Raw genomic sequence first — 19,334 nt, 5'->3', positions numbered from 1 at the left:
ACAGTATATATATAATATATATACCAGTGTATTGATATCATTTTAACTCAATTCCTTCATCAAGTAATCATGAGATGCTTCTCAAGGCAATGTTATGGGTGAGACCATTCTGGCATTGTTTATTTAATATAATGGATAAGATTTCAATAGTAACACAGTAAAGTCCGGTAGCCCTTGGAATGCTATATACTAAAATTTCAATTTTGATCGTTTAGGAACTTTGAATACTTATTAAAATTGTCAGGTATAATGTTTCATGTCAAGAAATCACTCATAAGAAAATCTGCATAACTTAGCTGAGAAAAACTAAAAGTACAGGAAAAACTAGATAGTTTTTAAATGACAATATCATAGATTCAAATCTTCTTTTTTTTTTAAAAAAAAAAAAGAAATAGAAGTACATTTTACTTGGTTTTGTAAAGAATTGAACTCAGCATGTTATGAAAATAACTGTAATAATAGCCTAATATTGAACCACAAAATTTTGTGAAACAAATCTTCTCAACTCTCAATAATTTATTTGTTGAACTTCAGCATCCGTTTTCAGCACGGAGGCTACATCAGATACGAACCTACAGTTTGAGATGGAATTCGAACTTCTGTAATGTGTTCATATGTCAAGGAAAAACAACCCGGGACCACTTAGCTCTCAATGGTCTTGAGCACTTGAGCACTTGATCGCTTTATACTTTTTCAGGTGTCCCAAGGAACATTAACCAACGTTATAGAGAAATATGGGTACATTCTGTAAAATTTGATATATATAAATATTTTTAAAAAAATAAAACTATTTTTTCATTTTCTTAAAAAAGTTTTATTTTACTTATAAAAAATTGTATTTACAAACTATGTTTGATTTGTGAACTAGATAAAAACAAAAGTCTCTGACAAAGGCACTTGAAGAAACAGGAGACAGTGCATCAAAGTTTGATGGAAGGAAAGAAGCTGAAAGACAATTAAGAAGAACATAATTAGTAGACCAATAGTAAAGTTAATTATATAATTATGCATATTGATATGTCTGCCGAAAAAAGAACAAAATGTTGTATGCTTTTGCTCCTGTTCAGCAACATTTTAGATGAAACATTTTGGTAGATTTCGTTGCTTCTAAGGTATTTCTCAATAATCCACTTGCTTAACGCTGTAGAATACCTGCGCCATCTTTGCTTTCTAGCACATTGATTTATACAGGGTGTTACAAAGATGTGTCACCTAATTTTGGGAACAGATTCCTCACATCAAAATAAGAAAAAAAGTTCATATGGACCTGTTCTCAAAAGTGGATAGTTTCGGAGTTATAAGGTGCCGAAAACGTGAAACAAGTGAACGTTGAAAGTTCATAGCTCCACTACTATGAGATTTATCGTAGTCGGGTCAAGACATCACTGAGGAACTGGTATGTAAACTATCCAAATAGCCATGTTTAAGAGTGCTCCACTACTTGTACAACAATTTTTAGAGATGTAGGTGGAGAGTGATGAAGTTCTCTCAAACTGCCTCTCTTAAAATAATTGTGGAATTACCGGAGGTTCTCAAAGATAGATATTTGGATAGTTCACATACTAGTTCCTCTGATGTTTTGACCCGACTATGATTGGTCATATAGTAGTCGAACTATGGACCTTCAAAGTTCTTTTTTTTCACGTTTTCAGTACCTTATAACTACGCAACTATGCACTTCCGAAGACAGGTCCACATAAACTTTCTTCTTATTTTGGTGTGGTTTCATTTTTTTCTGTTTTATTTGAAATGAATTGGAATCATAATGGTTTGGTTTAATTGATTTCTTTTTCGAATCTATTTAAATGTTCTTTGTTGTGTAAAAGTTTTCATGCTTAATAATCTAATGTAATTAAAGTAATATAAGGCATATTCGTTTTGAAAAAAGAAGTACTTTGAACTAGACTAAGATAGGGTGTCAGTAAAATCACATGTTTAAAATTCCTGTTCATTAAAGAAAAAGTCAGAAGAGTAGTTTCCCATATAAGTTAGTGGGACAAAAATAAAGTAGATTGCGCAGGTACTCAATGCAAAATGTATTGAATATAACACGTAAAAGTTTTTTCCATTGCTTACAACGTTTGCTCTTCAATCGACAGATATCTAATCTTAAAAACCATTAGGACTTCTCTAACAATATTTTCATTAAATAAGATAAAGCTTACTTAGTAATAATCAGTGGCGTACGCGAAGGAATTTAAACTCCCTGCAGCAAGATAGTCATTATAGACATATAAGCATTTACCTTATCAAGATATTTACTACAGTACACATACAAAAATTATGTTTATCTTAAAAAGAAATGAAATTAAGTGGATGAACCATCCTCTCAATGAAATTTTGCGTACGACACTGATAAAAAATAATAACAATATAGAACTCCCTCTTAGCTATGTGAATAGCATATGAGCCCTTGGTACGGGAGACCCGGGTTCGATTTCCGGTAGGAGATAATGTGGTTCGGATTTCATGTTAAGCTGTAAGTCGATATTTCATATATGTTAGCTGCCGGAAGGGACTTGAAGAGAACTCAAACCAATGATAATGATAAACTCAGAAGTAACTACTTAATTCTTACGATCCATTTGGCAAGAGTTATAAATATTAGGTATACTTTCTATAACGAACAAATCACTTATATCAATTTAAACCAATTTCTTTTTTTTTTATCAACAGTAGAACTTTTTCAATTATATCAGTGGCTGCTCTTAGATTGTCAATGAGTCAAAAGTTGTTTCTGTTAAAAACAGATAGTCACTTTCCATTTCTAATCAGATGGCATGAGAAGCTCCTCCGTGGCTAAGCGGTTAGCGTACGCGCCTTTGGCATGGGAGGCCCGGGTTCGATTCCCGGCGGGAGCTCATGTGGTTCGGATTCCACGTTAATCAGTAGGTCCACGTCTCGTATAGCCTCGCTGCTGAAAAGGGACGTTAAACTCAAAATCAACTCAACTCAACTCAGATGGCATGAGGAGGACTGACTCACTACTGCTCTTTTGAATAATGTTACCTGCAAATCTTGACTTTCGAGAAAAATAATGCTGAGTTTGTTTGTGTACAAGGTAGGTGTTATTTCCAACAGTTACCTAAATGGAATTATTCTCACAGGGAGAATAGGTTTATGGCATTTCAACCCCTATCCCTTTACCATGTGCATGGGGTATAAATTTGGGCTTAAACGGCATTTGGAGCGTTACTATTCATCTAAGCTACTCCGAAGACTATGGATTGGACACCAATATGAATCGTTCTAGAATATTTTTACATTTTCACCTCCTTTGTACTCTCAACCCCTTAGCCCCATGATGATGGGTGATGAATTTAGACTTAAATGGAATCCAGAATTTCACTATTTATGTCAGACAACGACAACTATGGATTGAAAACTAATATCGGTCGTTTTCGATTATTTTTATGTGTCACTCCCACCCTTTAACATACTTTGGTTAAATACCTAAATACCTAAGACCACCCAGGCACGTAGCCAGGATTTCGAAATAGGAAGGGGGGGTCCGTGACGAAATACTGTTGTTATTACACCAGGGGCTCGATCATTCTAAATTATTTTAGTGGCAACATATATTCGTTCGTTTAGCCAGGATTTCGTAATCGAGGGGTGGGGGGTGACATTAAATACTATGGTTACACACCAGGGGATCGAACAATCTAAGCTATTTTACTGACAACATACCCATATTGGTCTTTTAGGACAATAAAATGAGGACATGTTAGTAAGTATTTTAAGAAGAAAAACTATGAAGAAATCTTGAGTAAAAGAAAATAAAAAATATTGAAAAAGTTATAGACTTCCGAGGTCATTCCAACTCGGTTCTACTTGTCTTCTTTCTTTTTCTTTTTCTTCTCTTCGTTTAATGCCATCAAGGATAGCAACGAGATACTCTTTTAGGAGAAAAGACATCCTACAAAATGGATTTGAGTTTCCGCGAAATTCAAAATGGCTCATATTATTGGTGATTCTGGGCATTTCTTAAGTTCTACCTGAGAGTCTATGTTATCTATGCAGATAGATGGAATTCGGAATGCTTCATTACAATAATACCATTTTTCAACACCCCCCCCCCCAGTTTCCTCCACACAAAGCTCCTCATAAGAAAGAGTAACCAAACACTTGCTGTACCTTTATATTTTTGACGCTGATTCATCTTTTTCTCGTTTTTTTTTTGTTTCATCCTTAATATTTTTTTTATTTCTGGATCTGAAGGGGGGTCCGGACCCCCCGGACCCACCCCTTGGCTACGTGCCTGGACCACCGTCCACGCGTACCAAAAATCACCAAAATTTGTGCAGCTGTCAAGGATTACTTAGCCGTCAAACATGTTATTATCTATTACATAATGATGTAATGCTAGAATTTTTACTAGATATACGCTTGGCTATTTGCAAAACTATGGTAACCCATCCTCATATACACTGGTTCTTTCGTAAATTTAAAGAGAGCATACGCTGGACTCCAAATATTAAGTGATATACATCATATATAAATGTATACACCCCATTACATCGCTAATGTCAACTTCTCATCCATTGAGCCCCGTCTTGCCCTTAATGCACTAAAAGCCTAAACTAAGCCAGGGTGCATTTGTATGCCAAAAATAATAAAAATGGATGTAGCGGTTTAGGAGGATTTAGCTAATAAACATCGTTAGATTCATTTTACGTATATAAACTAATTTAATTAGTTTCAGTCTGACATTTACACAATGTTCTTGTTAAGGGTACCATGCCATTCATATTTTCATTTTTTTAACCTCTAATGCTTCGAATTCAAAGAATATTGTTACAATAATGTTGTCAAAATATACATCTTCCGTATTCCCACTTTTTTAAATCTTAAAATGCGTCTTCCATTAACTACTTTTCATCCAAATTTTTATCAGGATTATTTTATGCAGCAAAATGAATATTTGCCTTTTATATACATTAAAAAAAATCCTAAAAGATGGTAATCTGTTCTATGTAATTAAAAATTGAACATTTCATTCGCTGTACCTTTCTACAATACAGTAAATGTCCAAATGTCGTCTCACTAATTTTTACTGTACTTGTGGTTGATTTACTATTGCGACATAAATAAAATTAAAAGTTTAGAAAACATTTTTTATAAATTACCCAGGTAAAATTCCGTAAACTGCAAATGAAAGATTTTGATATCATCGAAATGTTACTGTTAATCTGTCTAGATAGTACTCTATCATTGTGATTTTAGCTGTTCATCCTTCTAGATTTTGTGACAAAAGATTATTTCAATTATTAGAGAATATAAATATGAAAAATGTAGTAAAAATTTTTCTGCATAAATCGTACAATTTAGTAAAATAAATAATGCGTCTAAGGATCTGTGACGTATTCAAAGCAGTCCTCGTCATAATCTATCTGCAGACGAACACATATTACTTTACACTGAAAAAAATCTCGTTAAAAACAAATTATTTCACTAAATGGCGTTTGGCAAATACTAGATCAAATCTCCGAGAAGTTTAAAGCTGCTTACACAAAATACTTCGAAAATTGAGGAAGAAGTACATGAGGCTGTAGGGAGCACTCATTACAATATTTAGTATTGGAATGGTTTGCCAAGAGATGGGAGAAACAACAAAAGTAATATACAAAAGTAATGACTGTGAGGGATATATAGAGACAAACTAATAGAATTAATTAGGCAGAATGATAAATGGACTGAGAATTATTTAACGACTGATTGCGATAGATCGTACTCCGAATAACTAATATTCATTATGTTATTTGAGCCTAATTTTAGTTATTTAAAGTGTTTTGTTATTGTTATTAAATAATATCAATTGATAACGGTAAAAGTTAGAATTACTAATTTATTAATTGTTTGTTTCAAATTCAGTTGCTTAAAATTGTATGTAAACTATGGTTTGCTAGCTTAAAGAGTAATTTTTAAATCTAAATATCCAAGAATAGTATAAGCAAAAAGTAGTCAAATAATTTTTTATTAAATTTTATCACTTTATGTCTATAATTATAAAATTTACGAAAAGATCTGAGTAGTACTAGATGGCACAGTTTGTCACGTTAAAGTTCACCTAATACATTATGTATTTTTCCGATCGTTTAGATGGATTTCCAACTGTCATTATAGACAGACATATTTTGGAAGTCTGACATGCTCTACAACTGGTTCTTGTAATATACGGTAGTAATCAGTTACCGTTTATCTATGTCTAAGAACACAGCCCAATTATCACACCTGTGTGATTTAATCTTGCACTTGAAAAAAATCTATATACTACACTTGCTTGTAGCTACTTGAACATTGTAATAATACTTTGTAAATATACAACCAGTATTAATACGAAGTCTACTTTTCCAATCTCCGTTAACATCAGAGAACCACACACACCGATGGACAGCACCGACCATGAAAACATACTGAGTGGAATTGAAGCACCTACCTAGTATGAACTATATTTTCATAGCAATTCGATTACTCCAGCCGAAAGAGCATAACGAAACTGTAGTTCCTCCTCGAAAGACTAAGGATTATGGCGGGAGCTTTACAAGTGATATCCGTGTGCACGAGTGCTACATACATTTTATATAAACACTTACTGATGTATAGAACGAGAATAGACAAAATGTAGAAATTTGTGGCTGCAGAGGACCTCTAGGAGCGCGTGAATCATGTGGATTGTGAAAAACATAGATTATGATTTATGAACTGTCTGATCTAGAAGTCAGCAGCCTTCTGCAGAAATCGAAATACATCACGTAGTTCACACTTGGCACGTGCTTCGATTGCCCTAGATATGTTTTCACACTTGCTATTTCAGAAGAGTTGAACGACAAAGTATACTTATCGTTTGTGGGGGATGGGTGACGTCAGTTGAACAGTTTTGCTTTTATCAGAGTATCGTAATCACATGTGGTTCTCCTCGAGTGGCTCAACAAAGATTAAAAGAGTAACCCTAATATTTCAACTGCTTCCATAGAAGTCAGTATCCACATAATAGAGTCACTTATCTATCTATACAATAATTTGAATTCGTTGCTAATTCCATCTTAACTCTCGCTGAGCTTTATGGTGGACACACACCGCCTGTGTGGGTTTTCTGGGAGTTTTCCTTTTTCCTCCTATTTTTGCATTCATTATTTTGTTCATTATCATCACCAGCGTCTCCTTTAGCCTCCGAGTATAATGGTGGGACAGCATAAGCATTTCCCCAAGCAAGATCCTACATTTCTCTTTGATCATAATATAGTAGTTGGCACAATAAATATTGTTTCTGGATATAGAAATCCGAAATATAGCCTTCTGTGATATGTAAGCCATACGTACAATACTACTGCGTTTGTCGTGCAAGAACGTTCTCATCTACCCATACGGTTCAGTGAACTTGGGCTAAATGATTTGTATTTTAACTAAAAGTTTCGTACTTTCCATGCATTATACTGCTTTGGTTCACAATTACAATGTGCCTTCCGGTTCCAATTCCTACTCAATTGTCATTCTTGCTCTATCAGTCATTAAAGCAGCCGGCTACAATCTATAGGTCTCTACTACAAGAGGCAATTTGCGTAAGGTAGCTCTATTCACTTCACTCAATTATTCATCATTTTAAAACTATAAGATTGGTACTTCTGGAAGTTTCTAAATGTCTTGCTTGAAAACATTAACATTGACTCAGTAAATGATGCGTACAATTAAGTGAAAAGAGGCTTACTGGATTCTTGTATGGAATGAAGTCACATAAGAATATTAACTTAACAGAAAAGGTGAACTTCACTAACTTGTTCGTTGATTCATTTTGAATACTTAATTCTGAATTGAGAACCAAGGCTGATATCCTCCCATTCTTGATTTGCTTAAATTGAGAAATATGTTAGGTGAAATCATCTTGTGAACAAGAATGTGGTAGAATTGCATTTTGCTACAGCTATTATCCACAAACTATTCTCTTCACACAAACTATAACTTTAAAATCGATAATAATTCATAGATCAAATAAAGAAATAGTGCAAACAAAATGTTGAACAAGATTATAATGGTAAAACGAGCAGTATAAATAGCTGGTATGAAGTAAATTCTTCAATATACTTACAAACAGTCTTTTAATGTTTTAACGACAATCCACCTCCAAGTCCACCTCCTAGACCACCATGGCCACCACCAAAGCTGAAAGAACTAGCGTACACAGCCTGGCCTCCTCCGAGATCACCTCCAAGGCCACCCAAGTGACCTCCTCCAAGACCACCGCCGATATCTCCTCCGCCATGTTTACCTCCTGGAATAAGCACTGGAACGGGCTTCTGTATATAAACTGGTTTAGGGACAAGAACAGGTACAGGTTTCTCAACAGGAACAGGAACTGGTTTTGGAATTGGAACACCTACTGGCTTCGGTATCGGTACAGCTACTGGATGAGAAACTGGGTATGGTACCGGTTTCTCTACAGGATACGGTACATACTTCTCGACTGGTACTGGATATGGTTTAGGGACGTGAACTGGATATGGTTTATCAACTGGAACGGGAACTGGGTGAGGGACAGGATATGGAACTTTTTTCTCAACAGGGTACGGTACTGGCTGAGGCACTGGAACAGCAACCTTCTTAGTCACAGTGATAATTTTGGATCCTCCGTGATCACCGCCGCCGAAGGATATACCACCGAGTCCTCCATGACCACCTAGACCACCGCCGAAGCCTCCCAATCCATAACCACCGCCGAAACCTCCTCCACCATATCCCAGTCCAAGAAGACCTCTCTTTTCCTGTTTGTCACTCTTGTCTTTTTCTTTCTCTTCCTCTTTAGCTCCAGAACTAACTGTCAGAGCTAAAAGAGCTAAGAAAACCTAGGAAAAGAAAACAAAATGTAGAATGAGATTTTAAAATTCTTTTTTTACGGCCATTAATAGCAAATAATTGCTTTTATAACTTATTAATTAAATGCAGACTAATAATAAATTGAAAAGCATGTCCTATAAGTGTTCAGAACTCAAGGATTTTGTTTTGTTGCTAGGATTTCATTGTTTATACTAGTAATTATATAATTTATCAATATTGACGCCTACAACTATGACGACCATATTTCTTTAAACAGTGAACCTGCAACGTACAATATGTAGCACATACAGCAAATAATAATAGTATGTTATTTCAATACCAGGGGTGCAGTGTTTCAGTCAGAAGAGAGACCCGGTGTGCCTGATAGACACAGAGCTGGTCTTGAGCGTTATGAAAATAACACCACGCCGGTATTAAAGAGCTAAGTGAATGAACGCAGAAATGGGAACAGCATCACAGTAATATTTCAATACCAAGTCTCGCATAGTGTATGGTTGCCATTGAGGTACATTGTTAACTGTATTCTTCACCACAGAACAATGACTTAGCAAAAGTGTAACAACCATCTCACATTCCTTTGTATCAGACACTGTAGGTACAGCTACATGCAACTTGTAGTGTTCACGTGACCATACATGGATGTCATAATATCTAAATAATATACGGTACATTTAAAATTTGTATTGACTTTAATTTTAGCTATTAGCAAAGCTTTACGAAGTCTACTAGACATTTATACCAAGTAACTAACAATATACTATATTTTCTGAAATATTTAACTAGTTTTGTGACCTACGCATTTTCTGATACAATTTACTGTATAAGTGCTGCCATTTATTTTTGTTATTACACTTGTTCTCGATGTATAGAAACCGTTCCAGCTAGCAAATTTGCCGATCCCAAAGGTTTTCAGCATTCGCGCGCTACCCTAGCCAAGAAGTTTTAAGTTGGTCACAAGGAAACAGCAAAGGTTAAATTTACATCGGTTATCATGTGGCTCAAAGTGGAACAAAACGAAGCCCTACTGGGCTTCTAACCCTTTCGCTCGCTCAACTACGTTTCGTAACGTGAGTAAATCATTTTTTTGAGTATTATTTTCTTCTATTTAATAAAAAACGTGTTATGAAAATTTAAAAAAATAAAAGAAATTTCCTTGGGCCTGGTTTGAACCCACGCCAAAAGCGACTTTTATTACTACTCCGCTCAGATACAAGGGGCAACAACATCTGGTGTCGACCAATAAAATCAGAGAATAGGTGAAATGTCTGGGATCCGCAAATACTCTTCAAATTAGTTGATTCAAGCAGTTTTATTTTTAACAATTTCGACTCCAAAATCTTATGGCGGTGAAGTAGCCGCAAGCATGTGTAAAACTTTAACACAAATAGAGTAACATAAAGCCATTATGTTGAATTAACAGAGCCATTTTTCACTCTATATCCTTGACCAACAAGATATCTATCCATAAACGGATATTCAATTGTGTCCTACATTCAATTTGTTAGCTGAAGAAAATAGCCATTAGCCTGCCATCTATATTTACAAGTAATAAAATTGGTGTGTTCTCACCTTGACTCAATTCCAAGTTTATGGTGGACAGCATCGTGCCCATAAGTTTTCTCGGAGTTCTCCCGTTTCCTCCAACATTCTCCCTTCACCAAATTTTTCATAATCATACCCTTTCATTAATAATCCGTCCCCTTTAGTCTAAATAACATAACTGTTGCTCGATAATTAAATTTATTTTTTTACAATAATAACGAATTATTATTAAAATTATAGGTCTTACGGAATATAAGTTGATTAAGAATAATTTTGCTTGACTTCACAAAATACTGCAAAATATATTCCTCAGCTTATAACAACAACGTTTTTCAGTAAGCACGAGGGTTACAAATGAGTAATGCACTAAACAAATGATCATTATTTAACTGTATAAAATACTAGCTGAAATGCTTGTTCTAGATACAGGAAGAATAGGCTTAGGCAAATTATTTTAAGTCATTTCTCCCTTTAGGATAGGGAGAATGGAGTTAAACGGCATCGGCAGTGAAACTAGTCATTACATGGATTGGACACTAATATTGGTCGTTTTCAATTATTTTTACATGTCATTTTCTTATATCGTCTTCTCCTCATGCCGAAATATTCCTAAAACCTAAGTTCGGTGAGATTCAACTCATGTACCAAAAATCATGAAATTCGATGCTGTGGTCTAGAGAGGGTTACCCATGAAACATATTTTTACATGTTATACCACTCACCTTTCATTCCTTTACCGAAAATGTGGTAAGAACATGATGCAGTCCAAGGTACAGTCATGTACCAAAAATAATCAAAAATCGACTTAGCTAGTTCATACCGTCTTAAAATGAAATTTAGAAAAACACTGGGTCTCGGGTCCGTTTCTTTAAAATGAATTTTTTTTTTCGAAGTTTCATCTTCCCAAATTCAGAGAATTGTTAAATAAAATTTGAAACTTCTGGTATCTCCTTAGGAGATCTCCCGAACAAACATCATTACATTAATTTTTAAACAAATAGAATATGCTCTGCTTGCCTCCCCTTAAAACAGGAATTTACTAAAATGCTGGGGCACGAGTCTGCTTATTTTAAACGAAAAATTAATATTTCTAAGTTTCATATTATTAAGTTGAGAGGATTGCGAAATACTCAATTTTTCACATAAATTTTGATCTCCCACTTCTCTCTTACGATACACATCTTAACCAAAGTAACATGACAAAAAAAAAAAAAAAAAAAAAAAAAAACGACTTAGGCTATGGTCTAGTCTATGTCAAAAGTTATCAAAATCAGTCAAGCATTGTAGAGGGAGTTAAGGGATAAACAGTATTAGAACCTATATTCATTTTTATATACTGTATGTAGAATGTAATGCTAACTTTAACATATTCCTAACTTGCAAATAAATTACATTTGTATTTCCCAGTTCAAACAACTGTTAGCAAATGCAGTGTGTTCATGCTTTAGTGTTTCTGGTCTGCAGTTTCTGAATGTAACTTTCTTCTGGTGTGTTTGAAGGGGTCTTGTGCCATATGACACAACAACAAATGCATTGAATGCCCATATTAATTGTTGTTTTCTATTAGAAAATGATAATGTACACAGATCTAAAAGTCAATGCAGTTTGAATTATGTACGCAGTGACTAATAAAGAAATCTTACGTATAGATTGAACAGAATTTGTTATGTATTATTTTAGTTATGCATAGACTTATACTTACGTAGGTCAATTGCTGGTAATAAACAAAAAGAATAGTTTCTTCTAGGTCTGCGCACGACTAAAAGCACATATTACATACACATATATTGCCTGTACTTGTTCGCCATATACAGTATAATGTACGAAATGCGCTCTATATGATTGTTTCAGTGTTCAAGATAGTCTGAGTTGGAATGATAGAAAGACAGAAATCGTTTAATTATGAAGTAAACATAACTTGTATAAATAAACAAATGATAACATATATAGGTTACAATATGGTTAAAATAGATTATCTTTATGTTGAATAGTGACGAACTTTACAAATCATAATAAATATAGTCTTAATATGTATAGGTCTAATAAGGATTATTTTGTTATCTTCTAAGCAATGATTTAGCTATATTTTTTTTGTCTAATATTTGTTTCTGACTTGCACATATTTAGTAATTTTAAAACTTGCTTGTTTCTAAACACCAAATATGAGCAGGTTTCTTTCTTGGTCTATTTTTAAGAGGCTCCATCACGGTAAAATTAATTTTACAGTAATTATGTGATATCTTCAAATAGATAAAAAAAAAGATAATCGAAAAGTGGAAAAAGAGCTCGCTAGACAATATTATTTTACATGAGATATCGTTATCACTACTCACTTATCTGCTTTCGATTTCCAGCCATTTAGAAAATCAGCATTTATTTTCGCGTTTCTAAATGGCTGCAAACGGAAGGCTACTAGGTGACTCGTGATAATGGTACCTCATTCAAGATAATATTGTCTAGCGCACTCTTGTTCCACATTTCGATTATCTTTTTATCTATTTGAAGATATCACATAGTTACTGTAAAATTAGCGATATTTTAATTTCGCTGTGATTAGGTCTCTTAAAGGTATAATCATAGTTTTTGTATTATATAGCTATTTTATGGATAGATTAATTACTTATACACAAAATTTGCAGCCTCATGGTTGGTTGATAGTGTGAACCCAACCCGGAAGCTTTCAATCAATTTATAAATGATTTACTTCCTATTTCGCACTCTTGGGAACATATCCTTTCTCAAAGTTATTAGTTAGCTCGGCTTTTATTATTCGAAATGCTTGAAAGCAGATGTGCTTAATGTGTAGGAAAAGACATCATTTGTTACTTTTCAATATCTATACTATATTTATTTTTATATATATACCTATTCGTTTGTCTTTTCTTTAATAGCTTTTTCTGTTAACATTTCAAGATGCTATGTATACATTGTACTTTAGAATGGGTGATTAATTATAAATACAAGAAGCTGAGTGGGAGTTGTAATTGACAATGCTACTTTCGTTAATGTGAACAGAAAAGTAAATATTAGTCATGCTTGTATTTGCATAATGTACACTTTACTTTGTTCTCCCTTCATTGAAGATGGTAGTACACATTCGTAATTATGTATGTGATCTCAGCGACGGTGTGAAAGTTGCCATTTTAATGAGGAAAACTAATATACACAACTAAAACTAGGTTCTACATATGTATTTGTTTAATCATCTTCAACAATTAATAGAGTGTGATTAACATTACTCATTAATGTGTGTAGTACGTTAACTAATTACGTAGAAGTAGTGTAGTACGGTAGTACATATAAGGCTTATAGTATGTATATATATACATAATTCTTCTCAAAGTTTTAGTAGATATTCTTCTATTAACTTCAATGCCAACGTAGCAATCAGTAAGTCATCTACGTGCCAATTGGGAGACCTGGATTCAATAACCAGTGAAGCCGCGGAAATTTTCTCGTTCTATCATCGTTTCAGTGACGTTCTGGGGATCGCCTAGCCTGTTTAAAATGGGTCCTGGGACAACGTGGGGAAGTAAAATAGCCAGAGTACGGTGCTTACTGCTGACTATATAATTTCTGAGTGCCAAAGTAAATAATAATAATAATAATAATAATAATAATAATAATAATAATAATAATAATAATAATAATAATAATAATAATAATAATAATAATAATAATAATAAACGGTGCTGAGAATTTTCCTTCACACACAGTCATGAAAGCCAGTGGACCTTTACTTGACTTTACTGATCATCAATTAATTTAAACTACGAGGGCTATCCAGAAAGTAGATTACGTTTTCGTCTGTGTCCGCTAGGGGCTAGCGCGGCCATCTTGGGGTCAGAGCGTTGCGCAGCTCAGTCGGCATCTAGCCGTGCTAGTGAGAGGTTCGTGCTGTGCTCCGTTAAGATACTGTGACGGTTTGAAATGTCTGCGTTAATTGAAAATCCCGCGAGCTGCGAGGTGCGTGCAGTAATAAGGTTTCTGACAGCAAAAAACTGTAAACCGATAGAAATCTATCGGCAGCTGTGTGAAGTGTATGGGGACAACATTATCACTGAAGGTGGAGTGCGACAGTGGGTCATAAGATTTAAAAATGGCCGAACCAATGTTCACGACGAAGATCGAAGTGGGAGACCCAGCAAAGTGACTGCCGAACTTGTCGAAAAAGTCGATGTTAAAGTCCGTGAAAATCGAAAGTTCACAATAACGGAACTTTCTTTGAGTTTTCCACAAATTTCGCGAAGTTTGTTGCACGAAATCATCAGCGAAAAGCTTGGTTACCACAAGTTTTGTGCAAGATGGATTCCAAAAATCTTGACAGAGGACCACAAAAATCAGCGAATGGCTGCAGCGTTGCACTTTTTGGACGCCTACAATAAGGATGGTGACTCTTTACTCGATCGCATCGTTACTGGTGACGAAACATGGGTGAAACACGTGAACTGTGAAACGAAATTGCAATCAATGCAGTGGGGGCACACAGGTTCTCCCCAAAAACCCAAGAAATGCATGCAAACAATGTCGGCAAGGAAGATGATGGCGACTGTTTTTTGGGACAGAAAAGGTGTGATTTTGGTGGACTTCCTGGAAAGAGGCACTACAATAAACGCTCAAAGGTATTGCCAAACTCTGCAAAACCTCAGAAGAGCAATTCAAAACAAGCGCAGAGGAATGTTGAGCTCTAAGATCTTGTTGATTCACGACAACGCCCGGCCCCACACGGCAAATGTCACGCGTGAAGTTCTTGAATCTTTTCAGTGGGAGTTGTTTCCTCATCCGCCGTGCAGTCCCGACCTGGCACCGAGCGACTTCCACCTATTCCCAGCAATGAAGAAGTGGCTGGCTATGCAGCGTTTTGATGACGACGAACAGCTGCAAGAAGAGGTAACGAAGTGATTGAAGTCGCAGGCGGCCGAATTTTTCGACGAAGGAATTTCCAAGCTCGTACATCGCTACGATAAATGCCTTAATTTGAATGGTGACTATGTCGAAAAGTAGTATTTGTGTGTGGCTTTCATCTGTATATAATAAAATTTGTTTCCTATACTTTGTTGATTTTTTATTCCAAAACGTAATCTACTTTCTGGATAGCCCTCGTACATTATGGCTCTGGGATTACTCTAGAATCAGATCGTGGTCAGTAAAGGTTAAAGAAATTGCTGATAACGTATTTTCTCTCTGTGAAAAGAGTGCCAAATGTTTAATGTAAAGATTACTATAAAGCGTAAGACTTCGTGGAATTAACTTCAGAAAGCAATAATTTGATATATTACCTTTAGCGTTTTCTAAAGTGGAGTATACCAATAAAAACATCAAATCTATTTTTATGAGGGTACAATGATTTGATAAAATATTCACACTTGAGGGTAAATGATGAGTTTGGTACTAGTCAACCTAGATAACTGAGAAATCTCTATTAGTTGGACTCTTGTTCAACATTAATATATCTTATTACAATCTGCTAAGCAACAAACTAAGCAATAACTGACATATCTGTATACATTATATCCCTTTTCCAGGTTTGATTATATTATTATCATCTGCTGTATTTAATCTTCCTTACTGAAATATACAGTATTTTTGTTTGTGGAATAGTAGTTTCAACCATATTCATGATTAGTTATCACAATATTTTAATATTTGCTGTGCCAGTTGATAAAAACATCTTTAAATTAACGTCCTTAACTATTTGTTTTACCAAGGGTCAAAATATACTAGTTTCTACCAAGTGGATCCTTGGTTACCGCAAAAGTATTTGCAGGAAACATGTCATAAATGTAACTTTCTGTCAAAATTAGTCTTCTTTCCTGATACTGCGTTTCGTTAACAACAAATATGAAATAATTACAGCAACTAACAAGGGCTGAAGTAGATACATTAGTCAAATTGAAAATTAACGTAACCTACCCTAATACTCTACTTGTTCAATACATTTTCTTACTTTTGATCTTGTTTCAGTTGATTTCTCAATATACATATGTTACGTTGCTTATCTCAACCCAGTGTATATTATAGTCCGTAATATACTAACAATGTTCCGTAATTGTCCAAAAATAATAACAATGTACTATGAGTTGTTCAGGATTCATAGCGTATTTCTTGCTCTAAACTGGACAAATACACTGTTGTGTCCCATTTTTATTATGACAAAACAACATATAGAAGGATACCCACTTTTCTCTTGAAATGTTCTCATTAAAAGTTTTCGAAAAAAAAACGGAAAATTGAGTTACCCCGCTTGCTACGTAGACGGAGGATTTAAAGTAAAAATTGACTGAAAGAACGTCGCATGGTTCTGAAAGCCACACTATCAGTTCATCGCTAGTAATCCAATGATTTGGAAATATCTAAAGATAAGTTTCAAAGAATAAATTGCGATAAATAAGCTACTAGAATCTGCTCCTAATCAATAAAATAGTTACTTTAGGTATGTTCTTCAGCCTTTTAAAACATACTGTACTTCTGAACATGGGACGTAATAGAATTGTACAGAATGTGTGTAGCGCAAGATACTCTGTACTGTATCTATAATTGTTCTTTCCTACGGTGGATTTAAGGTATAATCTCAGTGAAAAGGATACTGATAACATGTGAACCAGTAGTATGAACGTAATGGAGAAGTCAACTTCCTAGAGCAAAATATTGTGCATTCAGGTTCAATTTTAGTCGAAGTTAGTGATTATTTTCGTTGCTCTTCTCTGAAAAAACTCTTTGACCGTGATTTATGAATGCTTGTAGCAAAGTTGAATGCATCATATACCCTAAGGTTCGGTTCTGAAGAGAGTAAAATATTTTAAGAAATCGTGTACCTTTCGATTGAGTATAACGAATTTGTGGATATTTTAGTAGAATTCTTGAGTAATTTAAGTATATTTGAATCTGGACGATGAAAACTACATAAATATATTGTCTCGTACTCAGGCGAAACGATCTCATTTGTGACTATATTGTCACAATATGCATCTTCGACAGGAGAACCGGGTATGATTCCAATGGGGTTTCATGTAGTTCAGATCCCACATTATGCTGAACAGACATGTATTTCATGTTAACCTCTAAGTCAACATAGAAACCAACTCTTGTGAGACTAATACAGTGTGCAATAAAAGTGAGAAATATGCCCAAAGCATCTGAAATTGAGGAACATTTTTTTATATATAAGATTGCAGCATTAATGATTTATTTTTATGCGATAAAGCATGACATAACGTCACTAAGCTCACCTCCACTTTTTTTCTTTTTTTTTTTAATTTTAGTGAACAACGCAAAGAGAATATCAACGCTGTAGAAGAATATCAAAAATATAGAAAGAAAGCCAGGACAGTTTCTTCAAACCACTATTATGATATATGAAATATTCATTGTTTTCAAAACCTTTCGTATAGTGTATAAAGTATGGCACCCAAGAATTGTGACGTAATAAACTGCACATCAGAATTTCTAGTCTAGAAGAAAAGGTTTGGAAACGGTTATTTATTTGTTTCTTTAATAATGTTCTGTAAATAGTAACTGATTTACTTTCTATATATTTTTAATAATCTTCATTGTGTTCAAGTTATAATTAAAAAAAAAAGTAGGGATAAGCTTAACGAAGACAGTTTTAAATCATTATCCGAAACATCATTTGAACAGGTCAGAATAATTTATTTTGATTACTCAAGTATTGAATGATTCAAAGTAATTTATTATTAGAGTTTTAACATCATTAGCTTGCATTTTCAATTAAAGGTAAGTATTTTCAGCACATTTTAATATTACTAAATTATAGTGGTTGTTAAATCAGCACAGTAAACGTCATGTCCTTTATGTATAAGTACATGTACAATCAGTGAAAGAAAAAAAAGCTCTTTCCGTTTAATAAAATTAGTTTCGTAAACAACTTCAGAATGGAAATTGAGTACTCGTACAGTTTTCAGCAAATTAAAAACACTGTAATTTTCTGTAAGTTCCAGCCATATCACCGTTATTTGCAAAATAAATTTTATCGAACGGAATGAACTTTTGTCCCTGACTGTACATACGTAAAATAACTGTATACTAGTCGTCTTAGTCCGTTATTGTACAAATTCATCTACTAGGTAAATGCAGATTCAACCCTAGTCGTTAATAATAATCCTTACTCATATACTGACTGATACATCATGTTATAGTACTTAGCTCAAGTGGCCTCATCACGGCGAAATTAAAATACCGCTTATTTTACAGTAATTATGTGATATCTTCAAATAGATAAAAGATAATCGAAATATGGAACAAGATCGCTCTAGACAATATTATCTTACATGAAATACCGTTATCACTACTCACTTATCTGCATTTGATTTCCATCCATTTAGAAAATCGACATTTATTTTCGCGTTTCTAAATATATGTAAACGGAAAGCTACTAGGTGACTCATGATAATAATACCACATGCAAAATAATATTGTCTAGGGCGATCTTGTTTCACGTTTTGATTTTCTATCATCTATTTGAAGATATCACATAAATACAGTAAAATTAGCGGTATTTTATTTTTACAGTGATAAGGCCTCTTAAATAAAATATACTAATCCAATTTAAATGTGCGAGCATGTGACTAATACTTACAAAGGTCTTCATGGCGGTATCTTTGCCCTCCAGAGTTGTGAGAATAGGAAGAAGAAAAGAAGTGTTGTTGTTCGAGATGATCCATCCTTCTTATATAAGACTGGACTCATGTTAGCACTTTCGCCACTTTAGTAAATGGTCCATGCTTTTTCCTATGAAGTTCTTCCGTTCTCCCAATGGCATCAGAAGCACTTCTAACAAAGGCGACTCGCATTTCCTTCCTATACAACAGCCAATAATAGTAATTGTAGACACAAGCCCAAAATATGAAAGTGAAAGCTATTATTTTTGTGCTTACTAATTTTTTTTCTCTCCCTAAAATAGTTATTATACACAAACATCTTTGTTCCTTAAAGGTTGGATG

The 19,334-nt window shown here is 34.3% G+C and overlaps 1 protein-coding gene across 1 annotated transcript in view; it reads right to left on the bottom strand.

The window, feature by feature from the left end:
• Window positions 1-19,058, bottom strand: part of LOC145661022 (uncharacterized) — a 36,819-nt gene extending 17,761 nt beyond the window's left edge. The window contains exons 1-2 of the mRNA XM_081726458.1: window positions 18,971-19,058; window positions 8,103-8,840 (exon numbers count right to left, since the gene is read on the bottom strand). Of these exons, the coding sequence (XP_081582584.1) occupies window positions 8,103-8,840; window positions 18,971-18,982 (750 nt within the window). The 5' untranslated portion in view covers window positions 18,983-19,058. The remainder of the gene's footprint in view (window positions 1-8,102; window positions 8,841-18,970) is intronic.
• Between the last annotated feature and the right edge of the window lie 276 nt (window positions 19,059-19,334).

Source organism: Thermobia domestica, chromosome 9 (genome assembly GCF_964235325.1).
Source record: "Thermobia domestica chromosome 9, izTheDome1.hap1.1, whole genome shotgun sequence".
Taxonomy (NCBI): domain Eukaryota; kingdom Metazoa; phylum Arthropoda; class Insecta; order Zygentoma; family Lepismatidae; genus Thermobia; species Thermobia domestica.
Note: the sequence above shows the minus strand (reverse complement) of the source record. Positions and strands in the feature narration are given on the sequence as shown.